Source organism: Macrosteles quadrilineatus, unplaced genomic scaffold, assembly GCF_028750875.1.
Source record: "Macrosteles quadrilineatus isolate MER2022 unplaced genomic scaffold, UCM_ALF_1.0 Scaffold_47__1_contigs__length_942521, whole genome shotgun sequence".
NCBI classification, from domain to species: Eukaryota; Metazoa; Arthropoda; class Insecta; order Hemiptera; family Cicadellidae; genus Macrosteles; species Macrosteles quadrilineatus.
In genome coordinates this window covers 602,942-627,813 of record NW_026542640.1, presented here as the reverse complement: position 1 = coordinate 627,813, position 24,872 = coordinate 602,942, and the positions used below count along the sequence as shown (strand labels likewise).

The 24,872-nt window shown below is 32.9% G+C and overlaps 1 protein-coding gene across 20 annotated transcripts in view; it reads left to right on the top strand.

Moving 5' to 3' along the window:
* Positions 1-23,617, top strand: part of LOC129005957 (RIMS-binding protein 2-like) — a 245,772-nt gene extending 222,155 nt beyond the window's left edge. For 19 of the 20 annotated variants that reach the window (XM_054435014.1, XM_054435013.1, XM_054435010.1 and 16 more), the window contains 2 exons: positions 9,717-9,754; positions 19,989-23,617. In XM_054435014.1, the coding sequence (XP_054290989.1) occupies positions 9,717-9,754; positions 19,989-20,276 (326 nt within the window). In that variant the 3' untranslated portion in view covers positions 20,277-23,617. The remainder of the gene's footprint in view (positions 1-9,716; positions 9,755-19,988) is intronic. The other variant, XM_054435017.1, reaches the window with a different exon arrangement.
* The last annotated feature ends 1,255 nt before the right edge of the window (positions 23,618-24,872 follow it).

Sequence of the window (24,872 nt, the reverse complement as noted above, 5' to 3'; positions counted from 1 at the left end):
AAAATCTTTTGAACTGTAAGCATTACTAACAATTCTCTTTTTTTATGTTTTCAGCTGATTCAATTAAAAAGGGATTGAAAATATCAGGAGATATTTAGGGTGTTTTTGAATTGATTAAAGAATTTCTACTGGTTTTAATGACTTGCCAAGCAGTTTAGCATTTGTTATTACTTTTTCTATGATATTTGTTTTATGTTTTATTTTGGCATTCTTAATTGAATGCTTGTGTTGATTTTTCTACCCATTATACACTTGTTCTTTTTCGTTTGAAACACTTTGGCTTAGAGCTTAAAAACAAATAATTTAGTATATTGAAGCTTTATTGTGCGCCTAATGGTTACGGAGAAAATTCCAAAAAAATTTAAATTCAAAATTCCTATGGAGAATAAGTAAACTGTTGTAGTTTGCGTGTTTATGAACATATTTTGATCAAATTTTGAAAATGCATTTATTTCTTACCACACTATTAACATTTTACAAAAAAAAAAACACTTTTACCCTCCCTGTTGCAGCAAACCTAAGTACTCGTTAAACTAATTATATTTAAATAAGGAATAAATGTGATATTTTTAAGGAGATATTTTAGTGTAAATCCAATCAGGCAAATGGAAATTCGCTTAATATGCAGGTTTGCTGCGGTGGGGGTATTTTTTATTTTTCTATCTAGGAAGATCAATCATTCTTTCATACTGCTCAACTCACTTTTACACCAATCAATATTATTTTTTGGGGATTTTTCTGTTTGAATTTGTATTACTTTAGAAAAATAAAAATTGTTATCTTTTAAAACTTTGGCCAGGGGCACACAGGCAATTTTGAGTCTAGCAACAGTTGCCCAACTAATTGGGGGACTGTTGCGCAACCCACTCGGAGACTCTGAAGTCTAGCGACAGTGGAGCTGGAGTGCGCACACAGGCAGCTTTTTAGTCGTCAATCTAAAGTCTTAAGACGTAAGTTGGACATTACATTCGTTAACAGAGTACCGAATGGATTTCAATTATACAGCCGTAGTATGTGTTTTGTTGTTGAAGTTGTGATCTTTGATTTTATCCTCTTGTGTTAGGTTGTTCCAATCTTAAGTAACTGCCAAGAAAACCTCATTCCAAAACGTCTTCTTCAAATTAATATCCGAAGAGTCTTTCAATCACTTTAAATATAAAGGCGGCCTCTTCTCAACTTCATCAATTAATTGTTTGACATCCTCATCGCAGACATTCATATTTAAGTAATTTTCAAAAAAACTTCACACAACAAAAAGAGAGCAAACACTATTAAGTGACAGTTCTGGCCGCGAGTAGCTGAATTCCTGGGGTGAGACTGAGCGACACAGCGACAATTTAGTCACATGTGTGTGCGTCTACACTTGTTTCAATGGATACCAAACCTGGAGCAACAGTCCCGCGACAATTGAGTCGCAGAGCTGTCTCTGGCAAATTGGGTCCGGGAACATCGGATGCAACAGTTGTGCGACTGTCCCTAGACTGTTTCATTGGTGTGCGCACTCCAATTTAAAACAATGGTGAACATTTTAGTCGGGCAACTGTTGTTAGACTCAAAATCGCCTATGTGTGCCTGGCCTTTGAAAAACTTTCTAAAATAATATTTTCTGCTTTTGGATTTATACAATGAAGCACATTTGTCCAATCATAAGTACCAAGCTTAACCACTAACACACCTACCGAATCTCTTGGCAAAATTACTTTAGAAAAGAAGTTTAGCAGCATATTGATTAACGCAATTTTTTCCCAAATTCATAGTTATATTGGGAGTGTTGCTGAAGGTCTTCGACACACATTTTGCAGTGCTGAGGGTGCTGAGGGTGTCTAAACGGGCAGTATGTCGAAGCTCTAAATCCAGGAAGGACTAAAAGTACAGTCAATGCAGAAAACTCATCCACTGATACTGTTTTAGACCTTGGACACACAAACTATATTTTATAGATAAATGTTCATAAAATGAGAGTTGCTGAAGGTCTAAGTCCCAAAAGGTCTAAAATGTGAGTCCCGGAAGGTCTAAAATACGAGTCTCTGAAGGTCAAAAATGCTAGTCTCTGAAGGTCTAAAATGCGAGTGTCGGAAGGTCTAAATCCCGGAAGGTCTAAAAATTTGGGCATTGCGTCGCCAGAGTTGAAGGCTACACACAGTCAATAACGCAACAACTTGTAGAGTTGTAATTATTCTCTGTGATAGTTTTAGTAACTCTCACGTCTATTAATTCGCTAGCACGTTATTACGAGTACAATGGAGATATTATAATTAAAATTATCTCTATTTATATTATATACAAATCGAACTAATACAATGTTTACAAGCTATCTATGTACTACGCATTAAACAATTACATAACTTAGCACGGCTTAGAAGAACAGGCGTTCTTTCAAAATACGAATTTAACTCTGGTCAATGCGGTATCAGCCTTCAACTCTGGCGACGCAATTCCTGTATTTTTAGACCTTCCGACACTCGCATTCTAGACCTTCTGACACTAGCATTTTAAACCTTCCGGGACTAGCATTTTAGACCTTCCGACACTCGCACTTTTAGACCTGCCGGGACTTAGACCTTCAGCAACTCTCATTTTTTATAAACATTTATTTACAAAATATAGGTTGTGTACCCAAGGTCTAAATCCCGCAAGGTCTAAAACAGTATCAGTGGGTGAGTTTTCTGCATTGACTGTACTTTTAGACCTTCCGGGATTTAGACCTTCGACATACTGCCCGTTTAGACCCTCATCAACAAGTACAAACTGCAAAATGTGTGTCGAAGGTCTAGTTAGACCTTCCAGGATTTAGGCCTTCGGCAACTGATCCGTTATATTTAATAGAAGACCAAAAACTTTACAGTTTATGATTGCATTTTTATTACAGTTTGTTACTACGTTGTCCAGGCAATTGTTGCCTCGAGTGGGGTAGTGATTTAGGAAGTGAAAATTGTGCTGGTGGAGTATATTAAGAAATTGTTTAGAGAGGTAGTCAAGTCAAAATTTTAATTTAAATCTCCTCCAACAATTAAAACATAATTAGTCCAACGAGAGAGATGAGATAATAATTTATCAAAATTTTCAAGAAAAACCACAGGTTGAAGGGGAGTGGTAGACTAAAACAAAAATGAATTTAAAATCCTCGATAAAGACCGCTGCTGCTTCTAAACTCATTTCAGTACAAAATTGATCCAAATCACACATTTTAACCTGTAAAGAGCCCCCTCCCCCTTTTATGATCAGTTCTGCAGGAAGCACTACCACAGCAGAAATCATCAGGATACAGTAGACTCCCTCTTATACTGCCGAGGCCAGTCCGGATAACTGGTTTTCGAGTTAAACCGACGTCCCCAAAGTGTCCGTCCTGCTTTTATATGTTAACCCTTTCAGTGCTATGAAACGATATATCGTTGTTTTAAAAAATCTCTAAGGGATATAGAGAGGAAGGTTATTTTAACAAAAAATAGCAAAACGGCCATTGGTGACCTGCATGTTCATAGGATAGGTACACTAACAACCACTTAGCTAAAAGATTCGCCCAATCCGATGATTTCGAGGTGTATGTCTAAACCAAGGATTATGAACACCTCACTATGCCCCAGTGGTTGTAGTATATCGCTACAAACACACAGGTCACCAACTATTTGCCACACAGGACGGGATTCGAACCCGAGCAGACGAATGCCACTGGCCAAGTGACACACGCCCTAGCCTTCTCGGCTATCTGTGCTTGAAGACTGAGGAGTCAAAACCCGGTATTTAAGCTGTCGCCACCGTTTGCAAACAGATGGCACTGCAGATGGTTGTTCAATGCGTTACTAGGTAGCAGCACCAGTTAGTCACGGACTATTTAGATGCAATCTTTTAGTTTAAACACAACAGTGATCATAAATGTGTTCCTGAGACTTTGCTGCAAAACATTAGTTTCCCTAAAATGGCTATATTACGATAACCTCGTCCAACTAAATCAAGGTTAAATACAATATTACATTGTAAACTATATGTCTTTTGATTTTATGAGATTTTGGTTTCAAATAATGCTATCAGAACATAAAAATTTATAGGAAAACTAGGAAAATTACAACAAAAACTAAGTTTTATTTAATGTTTACTAAAAATAGCGGGATTTATCTTTCTTATATATTTTCTTATTGTGTTATTATTCAAAATTAGCCTAATTAATAAAATAGTGACAACAAAATAAATAAATTTAGTCTTACAAAATATGAATTATTGGCCTAGCACTGAAATAAGGGTTAAGTATTTATTCAACCCCTGATGCAATAGAAATGAAGACTTTTCGTATTAAGTGTAACAAGACCATAGTTTAGTGTACCACTACGCACCTGATGATGGAGTTATCTCCGAAACGGCCGTAGTGAAGTATCACCCCTGATTGCGTAGATGGTAAGAACAAAATATGTTATTACATTTTCACGCAATCCGCCACACTCAAGAATATAAAATAATGCTTTTATAATTCCCATTAAAAAACTGCGTAGGCTACCTAAGTGTTTATAATCTTTACAAGTTCTTTGAATGCCCAATCACATTAACTGTGGATTATAAATCTAAATATATGAATATTTTGGATAAGTAAGCAAACTAAATAGGTCTAGCTTAAATTTTTTTCAACTGAAGAAATGCAAGCAGTAATTTGAATGGTGTACAATATCATTTGCTTTTGAATTATCGATAGTAAACAAAAACGTATGCTCAATTACTCTACTATGTGGATATGAAACCTATAATTTTTTACAAAATAAAAAACTACTTGTTTGCCATAATTAAGCAGTTAATAATCTTGATATCCACAAATAATCTATTTGTATATTCCATTACCTTCTCATTACCCACCATTTTATATTCCTCCTTCAAAATGCACCCGCAAATATTTACTCACATGAAGGGAAACTACTGTGTTCTCCCGTTTGTATTGATATAAAATATAGAAAGCAAAATGAGAGCATATAAAAATAATCTTGTATTAACAAACCTGCAAGCTATGCGTTTTTCCAGCCGCTGATTTTTAAAATCCATAAGCAGGTCTATAGTAAAAAGAAATGTATAGATCTACGCCCAGTATTTAATAACATTGGCCCAATAGTACCTAGGTTTTCTGCTTCATGGACTTTTTTCTATTTTTTTAGCCTTTAAAGCCTACGATAAAATAAATATAGTTTAAAATGCAATAAAAAATGCATAACGGTCTACATAAATTAATGTATTCTTTATACATACAGATAACATGGGACGCAATTGAAATTGAATATCTCGATAATCATTAGATGTTGGATCAAAATTTACTGTACCTTTTAAAATTTGATAAAAAATAGATAACTATTTTATATATATATTTTGATTAAACTTTTAGAACCTTCATTAAAATAATGCCATTTAAAAAATTTCATAATACATGTCTAAAAATTAATTTATTTCCTACACAGATTAAATTAACATGGAAGCAGTGCATTTAAATAACTCAATAATCTAGAAATGTTGGATAAAAATGTAACATATTAAACTGTGTTTGTTTTGAGGCTGATTTAAATGATTTTAGTAAAGTGTTGTACAGTATCACTAATATGATTTCTTCTAGCTGTTTTGTTTACAATCTTACAAAAGTTGTAAAATGAGGCAGACAAAGTATGAAATAAAGCTTACTATCCTATATATACTTACTAGCCTATATATACTTACTAGCCTATATACTTTGCCCAGTCATTTTTTAGAATGTATGATGGCTCTCCAAGTAAAGTCCAACAAATGATGAAATTTGTAATTGTAGGACGTTTTAGACTTTTGAATCCTTGTTTTCTATTAAATAATCTAATATAAACGAACCTAACCTAAACTAATCGAACTACAAAAAATATTTCAATATTTGAAATTAAATAGTTTCTGTGGACCTCTTTCTCTTTTCGTAATACTTTTTTCTGGCACCATGTATAGAATTGGTAGCTATTATACACCATGCCCGGTCATAGTGTATAAATCCCTATTATTATTACTGCATTTCATACTTTACCAAAACATATACATCATTATACGAAGCCTATTATTGCCACAGGAACACTTATAGTGCTGATTGTGTCATATTGTATTCCGTGCTATCGTAACTAATAAAAAGGATATTTGGATGATGTACGGTAATTAATGTTTGTTTATGAAAAAATCTTCATAAAATTCTTTATTTTATGGAAGGTTTTATGATGAACCTGGTCAGTTTAAAGTTCAATAAAGAAAACAGTAAATTCGTTTAGTTTGAATGTTTGTTTCAACAATGTCATGTGTTCTATCTGTGCATTTGATCAATTTTTTTTATGGAACATAAGTATCCTAAGACTATGTTGAAACCTACATGGGGTGCAAACACAGGGTGCGGCAAAAAAACCGTTCTATTTTCTGTAGCGCACTGTTCAGCGACAGGTCGTCTGAGGGTGGTGGTGATGGGCTTGTGGGAAAGCCTACACGTTGCCATTATCTGTAGTCAGAGATCAGTGGTCCTCTGAGCAACAGGCGTTTTTTATAAAGTACAAGGTTATTCTAAATGATGGACCCATTTTTAATACCTACTTTATAATTTTTATACTATTAAACTTACCGCTATAAAATACACATCAAACGAAAAAGCAACTCAAAGAGTTTATGCCTTCCAAAGACACATCATTTAACAAAATCGATCCAACAGAACTGTAGATTTAATTGTACAAAGTTAAAAAGTAATCTCCAACTTTTTTTACCACTAGAAATTTGGAGGTTACTTGACGTTTTTGCAAATAACTTTTAAATGGTGAGGAAATTGACCAAAGTGGAAGGTAATATTCCGAAAGAGAATAAAATTTCCTACAATCCACTATTATGCATATCTTGAAAATATTTAATAAATGTAGCCTAAATTTGGCTTAAAATAAAAAAGTGTGAAATTTAATGTTTGCTATGTTTATTGTCTACATTGAAGACGGGAATTTTCAATTTTTTTTTTTTCATTTTGAGGCAATTTTTGGTACCTTTCTTGAGTACAATAGACCCCCTCTTAACCGACCCTAATGGGACCGGACCTAGGTCGGATGACTCAATAGGTCGGTTAAAACGGGCAATCCCTAAAATCATAATATAATGAAGTGCTATTCATTTGGAATTATATAATCATTATTTTGAAGCCATACATGCATTATTTATAAAATAAACTACTCTTATCTCCTTTTTCGTATTGACAGAAAAGTCACAAATAAACACAAAACACGGTTAAGTCAAATAGGCCTACTTTCAGTGGAATATATTATAATAGTAGGCAAGAGTCAATAAAAATTAATCAATAAAAATATTTCAATACCGTAACTTTAGTACTGTAATGTATTAATTGATACAGTAAAGAACCTTTTGTCGAAATTAAAGATGCAAGCAACCATTTTGTTACAAGACAGGATGTTTATAACCTCTCAATGGAGGCTCCAGGCACAAAAACTATCTTGACCTTGGAGTTGTAAACCCCCTTTCCCTGCCCTCCCTACAAGTTGTGTTGTTTCTGTTTGTTTATTCCAGTGATAAGATAATCAGGTAACGCACACTTTATGATGTTATAAATTTGCCGTACAGATAACAAATCAGATCAGATGTGCTCGCATTACGAATGATGATGACAAATTGACAATAGGCTATGCTATAATTTTTGCGATCAATACAAAATAATTTATTCTTAGTCATATCCTGTGGAGATAAGCGTATGGTTAAGTTCTCATCGCCCAGCGTGGGAGCGGAAATGCCGAGATTCCTAGAAAGCGGCGGTTAAACCGAGCTGCTCTCAAAGCAAGGTCGGTTAAAACAAACTGTATTATTTTACGATCGAAGGTGGATAATCCGATTATCGGTTAATACGAGGTCGGTTAAGAGGGGGTCTACTGTATTTTCAAAAAATGCCTAATACTAAGTTGTAGGAAATTTTATTCTCTTTCGGAATAATACCTTCCACTTTGGTCAATTTCCTCACCATTTAAAAGTTATTTGCAAAAACGTCAAGTAACCTCCAAATTTCTAGTGGTAAAAAAAGTTGGAGATTACTTTTTAACTTTGTACAATTAAATCTACAGTTCTGTTGGATCGATTTTGTTAAATGATGTGTCTTTGGAAGGCATAAACTCTTTGAGTTGCTTTTTCGTTTGATGTGTATTTTATAGCGGTAAGTTTAATAGTATAAAAATTATAAAGTAGGTATTAAAAATGGGTCCATCATTTAGAATAACCTTGTACTTTATAAAAAACGCCTGTTGCTCAGAGGACCACTGATCTCTGACTACAGATAATGGCAACGTGTAGGGTTTCCAACCAAGTTTAATAGTTTAAAAGTTATAAAGCGTTAAAACTGGGTCGTTCATTTTGAATAACCCTGTAGTTTAAAAAATGTAATGTTTCAGTCATTGCATCTTAGCGGCATCTCCATGCATTCTTTAAATTAGGTTGAGATGGAGAGGTTCCACCGCGATTATCTGTATGGGTAATCAACAAAACAAAGATTAATAAAAATTAATCTGTAGGGATAAGAATTAAGATCGAAATTAGTGTAACCGAGCAGTCAGACATGTTCAAAGCAAATGCTTGTTTTCGGGCGGGCCTGTTTTCCACAGCAACTTGAACTCTATTGAATGTTAGTTGTCTGGCGTCCGATCTGCTTTGGACAGGCTTGTCATCTCTTTTTTCAAGGCAGAACCCGTTGTTCTAATGTTAGTAACCCAACACGTGATTGTGCTACTTCACTGAATCCACGTCACCCTCATTAGAAGAATGCACGGAACTGCCAATGAGTTGCAATGAATGAATTATTATTTTTTTAATTTGGTTTGATAACAAACGCACGTTGCTCAGGTGACCACTGCTCTATGACCACAGATAATGGCATCGTGTAGGGTTTCCAACCCCACCACTCTCAGACGACCTGTCGCTGAACAGTGCACTACATAAAATAGATGGGTTTTTCGTCGCATCCGGTAGAATTAGATAGTTTGTTTTTTTCAGTTTCATGATTAAAGGTTCTTTCAAGTAGCCATGAAGGTCGTTATAGTAGGCTACCCATCACTGTCACTAATTATTCAAACTTTTAAAAAAGCCATTTTGTTTTCCGATAAATAAGGACTTCTCTAGAAGTAAACTTAAGGTATTCCTGCTAACAACATTATAATCACTTAATAATCAGTGATAATATTTTATTTTTCTAGTTTTACAGATCTATTTGCCTTATAAATACTTAAATCTGACAATCTCTGTCAGAACAAATGTCTATAAGAATTAAAAGAAAGTTATTTAAAGTCTACCAACAATGTTCACATATTTCTCCCGATGTTTTGGATGTTTCAAGTTTGATTGTGTGATTGATTATACGATTGCAACATCTGTCGCATGTTGCTGTGTTCCATTTGTTTCTTGTCTCTTTTTTTCAAATATAAATAAATATTGAAGTTTAACATCTTTCTACACCAAAGTAAAATAACAATACAGCCGGACCCCGATTATTACTACGATTTGTTTGAAACAATTCAGCTCACAATTTCAGAGACACGCCAATACTATATCTACGATAAAATACATAATACATGAAAACTACATGGATTGTACACTTGGGTGTACCCTGTACAAATGACGAAAGTACACTGAAATATTTGTAATCTTTCCGGCCTGTAATGTCCTCCTTCTTCCTCTATCTCTCTGTCTATCTATCTGTCTTCTCTCTCTCTCTTTAGATGCCTGCCCCGTACCCACACAAGTAGAAGGCCGGCAGGTAAGCTAAGCACACGAACATACACCTAAGGTCAGGTACAGGTAGGCCTAACTCACAAACACACACGCTCACACGGCATGTGCGATGTGCGTAGCTTCACTTGGATGCCATACGTAGCTTCACCTTTCCATTACGTTTGTGTCGCTGTCGTCATGCTCTTATAATCTTACATTTGCTTGTTTTCCGATAAAGTATCTTTTAAATGTTTGTATTGCTTGCAATATAGAACCTGTACTAATAATTTCACAGTACAAGCATCACATACTACCATAGTTTAGGCTAGTAGCATATTTTTAGACCCAGTTCTTATAGAGTAATGCTTCTTCCTTTCGGAAATGTTATATTTAGTGTAACTAGGTTTAATGCTTTCAAATGTATAATTAATTGATAATAATCCAAATAATTTTAAATTCTAATATCAAAAACACATTGGTAGATTACCAGTACCTCAGCATTGGAGTTTTGAAGTTTGTGGAAGAAGCATGATAAAATAGAATAACCTTTTTTCATAAATACTTACTAATGTTTGTCCAGGAGAAGGTAGGTTTAAATTTATTGTAGAATGATTATCACTTGACTTTTGTCAAAACCTCAATTGTTTCTACAACATGTCATGTAGATCAATTTTTAATATATTACTTATCCTCTGCTTTGGAATATTAATTTTAGTGTTGGATTTGTTTACCGTTTATAACATTTGTTTTGCTTTTAGTTTTTTTTTTGTTTTTTTTTCGGTCAAGGAATGAAATTAAATTAATTTGATATTGTTACTGGTCTTACAGAGTATACGCTATTCCTACATTGTATTAAGAACTAAAATCCTTACAGAAAAATCATACAATCGAAAAATAAAATAACATATAAAAGTACCTAAAAAGAATTAATTTACACTTAATTCTGATAAAGATTTCTCAATTGATTAAAATATAAGCTTTCCCAGCTAGATATTAGTTTTTGTTTTTAGACATATTAGTTTTTGTTTTTTGTTTTCAGACATAAAATAATTTAACCAAACAGGGACAATCAGAATATACCATAGTTGGTCAAATGTGTTACTTTATTTAGGCCAATTTGATCTCGGAATAAGTAAAATAATAAACATTAATTCAAAACCAGGCCATTCAATATGGTTAGTTATTCTCTGGATTAAAAAACAACAGCTTAGAACTTTCAAAAATATAAAACTGTTATCAATTAGATGTTAGACTGCAAACTTGAATTTGGAGCATTTTTATTCAACTGCATTTGCTGTCAAAGCATTAACATACAAGCAGATATTTTTATTTAGTTGATGTTATCGGTTTTTCAAATATTTTAGAATTTGAATACATTAGTGATATTGTAAAGTTAATTCATAAATCAGCATATTTCGTCTTATCTTGGGAAGGGAATTAAAAGTCTCATTGCGGTTCATTATTCTATCTTAAAACAGCTTTAAAAAGTAAGAATAAGAATAAGAATAATGTTTATTTTCCCAAATAGTTACAAATATATACAACAAAACAAAATGACAGTTTTTATAAATTCACAAAGTAATTTCATAAAATATTTCAAAGTCGTTATTGTAATATTCTAATTATAAGTAAAAAAAATATATATACTTCTAAAAACTAACTACACTAAAGTAAGTATTTTCTACTCGTGTCGTTAAGACTCACTTAACACAATCGTTGCGTAAACTACTATTACGCAACGATCACATAAAGATAGTGTTAATGACAAGTGTAGAAAATTTAAGGTAATAGCCTTAAATTTTAAGGTATTTACAGGAGTTGCGTACTCTACTTTACCTACGACCGGTTTTTAATTACTTTTAATCACAACTAGCCCAAGAGCCCATGACTGCCAGACCTTCCTCATTTAATAAAAGCTGAAAGTTTCTCAGCAAATGCCCCCAATTCAGTTAAGAATGATCGGCGACTATGACATTTGGATCTTGGTTACTTTGGCAACAAAAAGGTAACAAAGGTCTAAAATTTACAAACAATCTTCGTTATAGTATAAAGCTTGGTTCTTTCATATTTTCTTCTGAATAATGTTAGAAATCATTTCCTCCATTGCCAGACACTTTGTGTGGTTTAAACCAAGGCCGCCTATAACTCCAGGCCGCGGCATTCGAAGTGGCAACGTTGCAAGTGGTGTTGTAACAGCTGTTAGTTTGGCAGCAGCTAATGGTATTTGTGTATTTACGAACGCTTGGTTACTGGACTATGACAATATTGACTCCACTTTAAAAGTACAAAAATTGATTTTCTATTTAAATATTGTTTTTGTTTTCAATTCTACATGTTTTATTTTCAATCTTTCAATAAATTTATATTCATAAATTTTAATTTTAATGAATAAAACGTGAAATAATGAGCTGGTGTCACCTGCCTGCCATGTTATCTTATGGGACGTCTGGCGCTAGACAACACCACTTGCGACGTTGCCAATTCTACCAGGCCGCGGCCTGTACTTAGGGGTGGCCGTGTTTAAACCCTCTGCCAGACACCCTTAAAACTTAGGTATGACGAAAATTTATTTTTGTCATTTTATAACAGCTGAAATTGATATATGTTACTTGGGGAGCTATCAAAAGACGTTTTCTCAAAAGCCGGACACTTTGGTTGGTTATTTTATCTTGCCAGACACCTTAAAGTCTGCCGTGATAAGCTTAACTGTTACCTGCAAACAGTAGATTCAGTTCCAGTTTGAAACAGGTTTCTTTGCCAAATTTAAATGGTGAAATTACTACTTTCTTCTTCACAATCTGTTTTTATAATAAACCATATGTTTGATGTAAACATATGTTATATTTGAATTTAATTGTTTGTTTATTCTTGCAGTGTTTTGAAGTCACTGTTTGTAACTACTGTACCTATTATACAGGGTGATTGATATAAGTGTGCCAGCCGTTTTATTTAAAAACTATAAGAGATATCAAAAAAAGTTAAATGGTAAGTGCGTTAGATTTTTTTTTTTAAATTGTAGTCAAGTCAAAAAAAATATTTTAGCCGCCATTTTTCCAATATGGCCCCCAACTTTGATTTTTCTTATGGAACATCCTTTATTTTATGATGTGTTCTGGTAGAAAATGTAATTTTAAGAAGATTTTATTCTTGTGATTTTTTCATAAACCTAACCGTTTCAAAGATAATAATGGTTTAAGTTGTGAAAATAAATCTTCGTCATACCTAAGTTTTAAGGGTGTCTGGCAGAGGGTTTAAACACGGCCACCTCTAAGTACAGGCCGCGGCCTGGTAGAATTGGCATCGTCGCAAGTGGTGTTGTCTAGCGCCAGACGTCCCATAAGATAACATGGCAGACAGGTAACACCAGCTCATTATTTCACGTTTTATTCATTTAAATTAAAATTTATGGACATAAATTTATTGAAAGATTGAAAATAAAACATGTAGAATTGGAAACAAAAACAATATTTAAATAGAAAATCAATTTTTGTACTTTTAAAGTGGAGTTAATATTGTCATAGTCCAGTAACCAAGCGTTCGTAAATACACAAATACCATTAGCTGCTGCCAAACTAACAGCTGTTACAACACCACTTGCAACATTGCCACTTTAAATGCCGCTAAAGTTAAAGGCGGCCGTGGTTTAAACCACACAAAGTGTCTAGCAATGGAGGAAATGATTTCTAACATTCTTCAGAAGAAAATATGAAAGAACCAAGCTTTTTACTATAACGAAGATTATTTGTAAATTTCAGACCTTTGTTACATTTTTCTTGCCAAAGTAAACAAGATCCAAATTTCATAGTTGCCGATCATTCTTAACTGAATTGGGGGCATTTGCTGAGAAACTTTCAGCTTTTATAAAATAACAAAGGTCTGGCAGTCATGGGCTCTTGCTCTATACTCAAAACTTCTGAGAGAGGTTATTTTTTTTTTATAACCTCTCATTGCCTCTGACATTGATGCAACGACTCATTGTACCAATCATTAAATGCACCAATCGTTAACAATGAAATTGGTAATCATCTGATTAGTTGAAGTTCGAAGCTTTTCAATTTTTCTTCTTCTCCCTCGATCCTTAAACCTCATTGGTCCGTTACCCGTGTTGTTAAGTAAAACAATGCTGATATGTAAGTAAACAATGCTGTTATGTGAAACTTTTCAATTCTTAGAACTGAACTGAAACGGATTCTTTAAAAAACAGTCGTAAGTACAAATCTTTTAAATGAGTGGTTTTGGGCTACCTGCTCTGGGAACCAAGTGGATTATCTCTTTGTTGACTCAACAAACTGCTTGTCAATTACCGACAACACTGTTTTGACCAGTGAACGAGTGACTTGAAATAACTTTACGCTAGCTAACACAACACATCTCTTATTTTGCTGCATATACAGGGTGGAAAAAAGTCCCAGGACGGTTAAATATTTCAAAAAGTAATAAAGATAGAGCTTCAAAACTTGGTAAACAGTTACTGGGCATTAAAATAATTTTAACACACTATTCAGTGATGTGATACCTCTTTAGTGGGACGGCCCGCGAGGAGTCCGAAGAAAATCTTAAATATTAGCATAGGTTTTTATGCGCTTAGAGGTATTGGTTAGTAAAATCCAATGCCGCAAACCTGGAATAAACCGACAACCAAGTCAGAAATGAAAGCTATTCAAAGATGCATTAAATTTGCAATGCACAGTACGCTACCTCACCTCTTCAAGACTGCTAGAAGTCAGAAGAAAATCTAAAATCATAAACATATGCAACTTTGCAAAGGTAGATATGCACATCAAATTAAAGAGCTTTACTAGTAGAATACAATGGCGCAAATTTCAACTCAAACGTACAACTGAGTAAAAAATGGCAGCCGTTCAAAGATTCAAAATGGCGAATTCAAGACATTTTTGAACGGCTGCCATTTTTGACTCAGTTGTACGTTTGAGTTGAAATTTGCGCCATTGTATTCTACTAGTAAAGCTCTTTAATTTGATGTGCATATCAACCTATGCTTTTATTTAAGATTTTCTTCGGACTCCTAGAGGGCCGTCCCCCTGAGGAGGTAGCACATCACTGAACAATGTGTTAAAATGAGTTTAGTGCCTAGTAACTGTGTACCAAGTTTTGAAGCTCTACCTTTATTACTTTTTGAAATATTTATCTATCCCGTAACTTTCCATCCACCCTGTATACTTGAATGAACTAAGTGAATTCTCATATTGGTACAAAATGCATCACATTGATCCGCAATAGCTCGAAATATGACTTTGTATATTAAGTTGATGTGTTGCACTAAGATTTTTGATTCAAATATCTTGGTTCAGTTCGTTGTTGTTGAATATTTTTTCCGTATTAATTAATTATAAAATTGAAATAATAATATACTAAGTTACAAGACCAGTTAGTAGGTGTTTATGGTACGAGCACGGGATTTCATGTCAGTACAGTAAAAGCTTTTATGGATTAGTCTCGTACGATGTTTTTGCCACACTAACCGCAACAAAAATACAGTGTAAGATTGCAAGCCATACATACTTTAATACATTTTAATGAAATGACGACCATACAAAGTAGGTATTTAAGCCAAGTATGAATGGAGATGAGTGTAGGATGAGTGGCGCGGTCTTTTAGTCTTGTTAGTGACTAAGGCCGACATATTCCTTAGACACAGCTGTTAATTAACAGCCCATACAGCTAAAGGCAACTAAGGGACCTACAGTTTATAGTGGAATCCGAATCACATTTTTGCCTTTGGTATATACAAATTGGTCTAATTATCAAGATAGTACTGCGGATAGTCATAGTACTCACCTGTGCGGACGTTAATACACACCAGGGAGTATCGCATCCACAGTGCATGCCTATAAATATCCACAATTCGTGACCTCCTAGTAGCTGGATTACAGGATGACCAAACCACTGATTAACCTTAATAATATTTATATTATTTCACAACTTTTAAAACATGGAAGACTCTTACTCATATATGTTTTTTGATTTATCAGGCACAAGATTTTAGCTCATTTCTTTTGAGATAACAATTAATTATTTAATGTATAATTCTCAATATTCTCTGTCGTAATGCTTTCATTCTGCTATAAATTGATTTGTAAATGATCACACTAAATACTGCGGTGGGCGAGTCTATAGCGTGCAGAGGTTGACAGCCTTATTGTTTTGTTGTATAGCCTATTGCAACACTGACTGGTAAATTTACTGTACTCCAGCTGGCTGTACCAGTCCCTTTCTGTAATCAATCACTTTCTGTTAAAAAAAAAAAAGTACAAAAAGCAGCTGATGACTGAGTGTGGCAAACATTTTTTAATATTATAATTTATGATTGAAATATATTTTGTTATTTTCAACATATAGCTTTTTGTACATACTAATAATTACTGAGGTCCATCATGTAGGGTTGTTTTCAGAAATAACAAATTTTGTGGTTTCATGTCAAAATGTTTTTCTAAAGACTTTTGTATATAAGGTTTATCCGTGTGTAATGTATTGTATTTATCGTGTAAAGATAATTTTTCTTGTACATTTTTTTTTGTTTAGAGTTAAAACTGATTTAATTTAACTGAACAATGATTTGCAAATGGATGAAGAAATTGATAGTAAGAACCAATCGATTGATCAAGCGAGCTTCCCCAATCAAGGAATTAAGCTAGCATAAAAACAAACAAAATTGTTCATTAAACTAATAAATAGTATAGTTTTGTTTATCACTGAAATAGACCGAAGAATTAGGCACTTTGTAAAATTGCATCAGGGTTGGAGTTAATGTAATAAAAATGTATTATAAGTAAAGATTACATTTAAAACTGAAGTAAACAATTTCATGAAAAGAACAGCTTTTTATAAATTATATTGAACATGTTTTAGGTAGTCGTGTAACATTTGTGATTGCTTAATATATAGCAAAAAAAAAACCTTTAAAAATTAAACATTTAAATTGTGAATCTTCATTTATTTTTGAAAATACTTTTGGTTTGTTTTGTAATTGGCAGAGATCTGTTGTAATAGTAATATGCGTGAAAAGGGAAAAGGGAAAAAGGAGAAGAAATCATGTGAACCATTTGCTTCTGAAATATCTTATCTTAACATAATATAAACGTTAAATACCGGTTAAAAGAAAAGAATATTTGTTGTCATAAATGTTAAAAGAAACATATTGGTTCACAGGTTTCCATAAAGAAGATTTCATAAGTAAGAAACTCTGATCTATACATTGCTTTTTTATCATATTTTGTTTTGCCTTGCTTAAGCTAAAACTTTAAATTAAATACAGCATCAGATATAACTTTAATGATCCATAACTGTTCTATTATCCGTTATATTTTTATACATCTAAATCAAAAGCTTTAGTCTTATATTTTGAATGGAAGATACGAAAAATCATCTTTGTATTTCTCAGTACACCATGGTCTGTGTGGGTGATACCATTTTGAACTGGTGTCTTCTAAATGCAAGCTTGATGACGATTAGAAAAATCTTATTTCCAAGCAATAACCATCTTATAAAAGGCTGTTATTTGGCTACCATGCATTCTGTTTGAAGAAGCCTTACACTTCTAGTTTACAATATCCTTTGTCTTCCATGCTAAGATAAATGTAGTTGTTTTGATCAATGTTGAACAGTGATGGATATGTGGCAAGGTTTCGGAGTGAGAAACAGAGAGGAACTAATACTTGACCACATTGTAATTTCAGTATGAATTATGATCCCTTTATCATCTTGTTAAACATTCTATGCATGTTTCCATATAATTTTGAACTTGTGATAGGATTAAAAATTGCTGGTCATAAACTTTTCAGCTTGAGAGGAATAAAAGTGATCACCTGATCTTGAGTTATGTCTAATGCCATGACTTAATTTTTCTGAATTTTTACTCTGGAACTCAGATTTTTTTCTCCCTTAATTCGCTACAATCCACGTCTTAAGTTTTAATTCCATGTTTTCAAATTTTATGCAAGTATATACATCGATTTTGCATTACTTAACATGTCACAATTTCTACATTTTGTATATATATATTTTCAATAGGAGGGAAATGAAAAATTTGGCTCTTTCCATATAATTGATGCCACATTTTACCTGACGACTCATTCTGTTAAGTTAAATATATTAATAATTTACTCTTGCCAAATTAACCGGACTTATCCTAGTTGAATAAGTTTAATTCTAAGCACCGGTATTGCCATCAATGTTCATAATTTTTTGGATCACAATAACTGTAGCCTACTACCTGCCAAGGGTATATCACGCTCATTGCCAAGTGAAAAAAACAAAAGTAGACTCTTCACGGTTACCCAGTTTCAAGAACTTATAATAATTAAGTTACTTTTTTATTTGGTTTTAGCCTTTTGTTCTTGAAGTTGTCGTCCTAGTAGCCTTTTGTTCTTGAAGTTGTCGTCCTAGTCACAAATGCAATTAGGTGAAATTTAGTGACTTTGATTAGCAACATCAAGAAGAAAAGGCAACAGCCAAATTAAAAGGTAACATAATACTGTAATAAAATAGGCTGTCACAGAAATAAAAAAAGTATAATATTGTTAAAAGTCTGTAAATGTTTCAAGCAAAGATAAATTTATTGAAAAGCGTTGAATGATTGTTAAGTTAATGTAATAGTGGTGGAGGATAAAAATGTGAAAGATCCAGTTATAATTTGAGTAACCTATGTAACTGAAACCAAAGGTTATTGTTAAACAGCATTAAAAAAAGTAATTCAATTTGTTTACTCATTTTTCGCCTAATGACACATTTATTTTGACTAAATCCTACAAACATATTTTTTTTATTAACTATACATCTGAAGACATAGAGTTCATTTATTTTGATTGTAGTTTAATGTGTTTCACATGAGTTTGCAAATTGTTTATGCCAATTGGTTAGATTGACCAACTAAACAATAGTCACAATCCATTTTTATTGTTGTTTCCTTGATATCATTAAAGTTTAAAAATGTGTTTAGCAGATTAAGAGTTTAAGTGAATCAGAGTATATTTTCAATCCAATCATGTTCCTTTTTTATGATTCAACTCACTATTAATTGAAAAGATTGACATACTTGTAAATATTTCTGTTGATTTATACAGTATAAAATTTGTTTGAATATATTAGTTGCTTTACTGCTCCTTTGTTATAAGCATGGGATGTGCATGTTTAAATCCCATTGTATGTAAATATTGACACATTTTCAGCTTTTATCATATACAAACTTGGTAGAAGAATTAGAGTTCAGTTGAAAAGCATGCTCATTTTAAAGCAGTACTTTTTTTGAAAAGATCTTTTTTAAATAATCTTAGATGTGGTGAATATTTTGGTTATCATATTTTTACCATGCTTAAAACAAGTCAAATTCTGTTCCCAATCAATATCAGCAAAAAATTAAAAACAGTTTTAAAGTGTGTTTAATATTTCACGTTGCTACTCCTCTATCAAATAAAGTGAGGTTAAATTGCATAGTCGTCAAGTCAACGATTAAATAGTTTTTTGGGTCGGACATAATGTCTGTAATTTTTCTCTTTTTTAGGGATTCAAAGAATAAATTTGTAGTTCACTATGACTAGATAGTTTAATCAGTAATTATAATGCATGTAAGTCTCCAAAACCACTTAACACAAATATCTCAGACCAACAAATATAAGTACAATACTGCACTTAAAAAAATCTTTTGTTTTTAAGAGGATTATTAAAAAGTTTATAGTAGGTTTAATTCTGTAACTTTTGGCACAAATAACTTCCACTAATGATGCAATTCAGAAAGATATGCGGAGAGGCTATTTATTGAGTACACAGGACTGATAAGTGTCCTAAGATATTGGCTTTTGAACATCAATTTAAACCATACCTTAACTTTTAAAATACCAATTTTAATTATTAGAAATTAACTATTTTTTATCTTATGATTTTGTTGATATTTTCTACTCTAATGTTCATGACATTGAGCTATGATTTTAATATGACAGATTTTTATTTTTATAGACAGACAGGGGGAAGAAACCCAAACAAACAAGGTGTTTTTTTTTTAGAGAATTTGTTTAACTCAAGAAATGATATGATAAGGTTTTGCTCTGTGATGCAAAACCATACCCGCAACGCCCAAAATGATGATGCTTAGTATGGGAACAGATTTTTTTCAAATTTTAGTATTTTACTGAATTTCTTCCTTGTTACAGTGTCTGAATTACTGTAATAATTAGAGAAAAGGATTGCGTTTGTCAACAAATTATATGTGGTTACAAAGAGGAACTGATTGAGTAACAAATATAATGAGTTTTTATATGATGCAGGATGGTAGAATGCAGCAGCAACAACAACAACAGCAGCAGCAGCAGGAAACTACGAGAATGGCCTCACAGTCCAAGTACAAGGCCCCACCTGCACCTACCTTACCCGCACCTGACAAGCCCCCACCTGTAGCACCTCCGCCCGCCCAGGAACCTCAGCCCGGGATGCCTAACCTCATGCAGAAGCTCACTGAGATGACAGGAAATGTCACGGGTGGTGATAATTCTGTTGACCACATTCTCTCTAAAGGCAAGGAACTAATTTTCATGAAATTCGGGTTGGGAAAATGAATTCTGTCGCTACATCGTCTAAATGCCTTTCTATTTTTTATCTATGGCTTTCGGATCTTCCATAAAATGCATTTTTTGTGTGGCAATAATTTATCTAAACCTCTTTCCTGATACAAAGTGGATTAATTAGACCAACTTAGTATTTATACATGTAAGAGTGTAGCTTTGTGGGTGTATAATGAGGCGAATGCTACTCTATTATGTTACAACGCTACTGCTACCAACTTCAACTCTTTGCTGTTGTTACGATACAATGTGCTTTGATCTTTATATTTTAGCAAAACTGTTAAAGTTTATCGCTATGAAACAATCCATCACATAACATTACTTTCCGAGGCTGGTTACCTCCATTCTAGCTTTAAATAGTTAATCAATAGTCAGTTTTTACTATTGGTTTCAATTTAATTTTGCCATGTTCAAGCTTTAGTAAAAGATAATTTTCTGTCAATCTCCCAATTAAAATTGTCTAATATTCGAGGTGTAAGTTGTTGTTATTGAATAGCATTAATTTGTCAACGCTTATGGTTGTTTTGGGATTGCTTACCAACATGCAGAGTAGCTATGCTTTACTGTTGAAATTTGACCCTAGTATACCAAACACATATTGCAGTATAATAACAACCTTTCTCTGTTATAAACCAAATATGTCTCGTATATTGTTATACGATGGCGGTTTTTTAAGTAAGAACCGGTTTCGCATATGAATCCGTACTTCAGTTATACACCGCAACGAGGCTTCACCATTTGATGGCATCATTTGTGAATAAAATGATACAAATTTCAGCTCTGTAGCTGTCATGTACGCTTTGCTGTGTGTTTTTTAAAGTTTCTTAGCAATCTAATCTCCCTCCGCGTCTGAAGTAAGATCAGTTATACACTTTTTCATTACAAGAAACATATCCAATGCCAACATTTATCACCAGGTGGTTAGAGATTATGACCCTGATGCAAGGATAGTGTAGAAAGAGCTGAAATAAGCTAGGAGTTTAAAAATGGCCGTGAAAATGCTCTTTTTGTAAGGAATTGTGTTTTAGTGGGTACCCAATATGGATGTTTCTTGTAATCAAATAAGTATTACTAACCTTACCTCGGACGCGGCGGAAGATTTGATTGTTTAACACGTTCACTGCGGGCGTATCGGATACAGGCCGAGCGCTGTTCAGACGCTGCTGTAACCGATCGGATACGCTCGGCAATGCCTTTCGTATATCATCGTTTTTGCTCTAGCGTCGGTCGAAGGCAGACCAATTCCACGTTAGCGTGTAGTGGGTGACTTGCTTTTTGTTGTGTTGTAGGTTGGTAGTAAAATTTCCCCATAAAATCCCTGTCTGGCAAACTTAAAAATCAACTTGTTGTCCCGTCTTTCTCCCTCCAATTGGCAATACGATGAGACCGGCTACGTTCCAAGCAGTGCTGCTATATGTGAGTGTTTAGCGAACTACGTCGATTCTGGTTATAAAACAGGACATCACCGCACGTTATTTGCTATTCGTCATACCATAATATGAGAGCCAAACACCCGGCAATCGGGTTTGTTCGACGCTGCGGGCTGCGCCGCGCTGAGGCTACGCCTGTCATTTGATGGCCCGCAGTGAACGTGTTAAGCAATTTTAAAAACTTAAAGCAAAGCGTACCTGACAGCTTCTGTAGTTCTGTTCACAAATGATGCCAGTAAATGGTGATGTGCCTCGTTGCGGTGTACAACCGAAGTACGGATTCATTTGCGAAACTGGTTCTTACTTAAAAAACCGCCCTCGCTAATAGATGGTTGAGTCTGTGTAAATAGTGTGGTTTTCTATATAAACACAAAATGCATTTAAATAAATAGAAACAGTATTACAAGGGAACAGCCTTGGCTAAAAAGTTTTTAAAAATTATTTTGAGTGTCATCAATGTAACATAACATTTAAAATTAGAAAAAAACTGTTAAAGTGTTCCATGTTTGAATAATTTCTTTGAATGCTGAATTTAAATTGTACAACAATTAAAATTTTTCAACTTTTATTGAGGTGTCAACATAATTGAACCACCAAATAGTCAAAAGTTTCCAATTATTAATCTTTCATAAAACATTATGCTTCTCTCAGAGATCTAAAAGTGTATCTTTACCATATACAACTTTTTCCTACTGATTGGAATTGCGTTAACATATAATACTTTGATAAAATTGACTAAATTGTTCTCATTTTATGTTTTATTTATAAATTCATAATAACAAAATTCAATAACAACCTCTTTTATATTTTGTATATTTTTCTCCTGTCCCTTGTGTATGCTATTCAGTAGCTACTTGTAGTGTTTTACTTCTTTTATATTACCCCCATAGATCAAATATTGTTCAAATATATTACATAAATATAAATAATATTCTAGCTTAGAGAAACAGCTATTTTTTAACCTCGGTGTGTACCTAACTAGGCTATCTGCGAACTGAGATTTTACTGTAGTCAGCATTGTTTTATTATATTTGCTATCATTATTTTTTTAAGAAATTTATTTACTCAGACATTTTAATCTAAGAAAATAATAAGTTACCGACTCATTTCACATCTCATATCCTAATATCAACCATGAATTCTCCAAAAAATATACAGAAACAGACACATTTTAAATTAATTAATTTTGTACAAAAATTGATGGATAGAAGAATGAATACGGTTGTTTAAATGATACGATAGGTAACTTTTTAATATCCAATTCTGTATCCGTCTAAAAAAATTCAAATTCAACCTCTGTCAGAATTTTGCTTCTTGAGAATTCTATCCTACTTCATCAATGACAATAAAAGATTTATGTAGAACAAGGAGCAAAATCATGTCAAAGTTGTTGTGATGGTTGGTTCTGGGCACTGTTTAGTCTCGGTTTACGGGTAGAATGTATCAAGTTATAAACTTTATAATTAAATTATTGTTGTTGTTTTGAAATATATACTTATGTTCAATTTTCATAGAGACTCTGTTGGCGTTTTCATTGTTGATGATGACAATTTATAGTTTTAATGAAAATAGCGCTGTAATTCCACTTCTTGTAGTTTTGCTACTCCACATCTACTGGTATATACATATATTATTTACTTATTTTTAGTCATTCCTTATAGGTTAGGTTTTATTTCTTAATTGTCTTTTTTTACAATCCCCTTGTTGTAAAAAGCTTTAATTTCATAGTTTAGGTTTGGTGTAGTTGTACCTAACATACATGAAGGGAAATGATACTTTTGAATCAGACTGTAATATTTCTATTTCCCTCTACAGTACTTTGAATTTAAAAATAGTTTTAAGCTTTTAAATTTTAATTTTAATGAATTTAATTTAATTTAATTTAATTTATGTTTTAGACCTCAGCTCACGATTTGTTTAAATAATTTAATTATTATTTCTTTTTTTCTTCAATATTTTTAAGTTAGTCTGTTGATGGATGGACTAACTAGGGTTTTTTTATTAATTGTTCTCATATTTGCTAAATGTTCAAAAAGCTAAACAGATTGTAAATAAAATTGTGATAAAAAAATTATATTTTACAGGGGAGTTGTTTGAATGGCCAAAATACAAAATAAAACAGACACTCAATAATATCTAGAGTACCAGCATGTTAAAAGACAAAACCTGAGTATTTTGTTATGCTTCAATCTTTGCTAAAATTATGAAAATCTTGTATTACATGGCAATTTATTAATATTTAAACATTGGGTGAATTGTTTGACCAAACAATTCAGAACACAGTTTTTATATTTTGTTTTTTCTTTATGCCACTTTCGTTCTAGTTCACTTTGTAGCAAATATAAAATTTTCCTGTGAAATATTAAATAGGTATCTATTTAATCGAGTAGGAATTAGTGACTTAAAGATTTTACTAAAATAATCATTATTTTCTTTCATTTTACAAATTGCTGAGCACCACTATGATTAAATACAATGATCCGGTACAATCTGTAGTAAATATTTTCATTTCTTATATACCAGTAGCTGTGACTCCAGAAATCACATCCTGTATCAAGCTATGTATTGCCATTTATATTCTTCTCAATTTAATTTGTAATACTGTAGTTAAAATTGTGATTGTCTGCAATGCTCGTACATAATTTAAATAAATGGATTCTTCTGTGATGAAACATTTGAAACGCAAACAATAAGGAGTGTATTAGGTTGTTTTTTCTAGATACTATTTATTGCATATCAAAAGAATTTGTAAGAATAAGGTATGATAACAGAGCTTGATCGCAAAGATACCATATCAGGCATTGCGATGTAGTCAGGTAGTGAGATTACAACAGATCGGGTTATTGCCTTGGATCATATAGTACCTTTATCATATCAATAACTGTATATATCGGCTTGCTTGTCAGTAAATTTCAAAAATTAGAAATGACACATAGAAATTTAAGCTTAAGACTTTGATAATATAATATATAAATATACATATACAGACACACACACACACATATATGTATATGTATATATTTATACATATATAGCTCTGCAAGTTAGGCACAAACTTTAAAACCATCAGGTGTATTGATTATTAGTACAGAGATTTCTTACTATTAATTTTGTATTATGTATATTCTCTTAATGTACATTTTGCCCAGCACAAAACCTA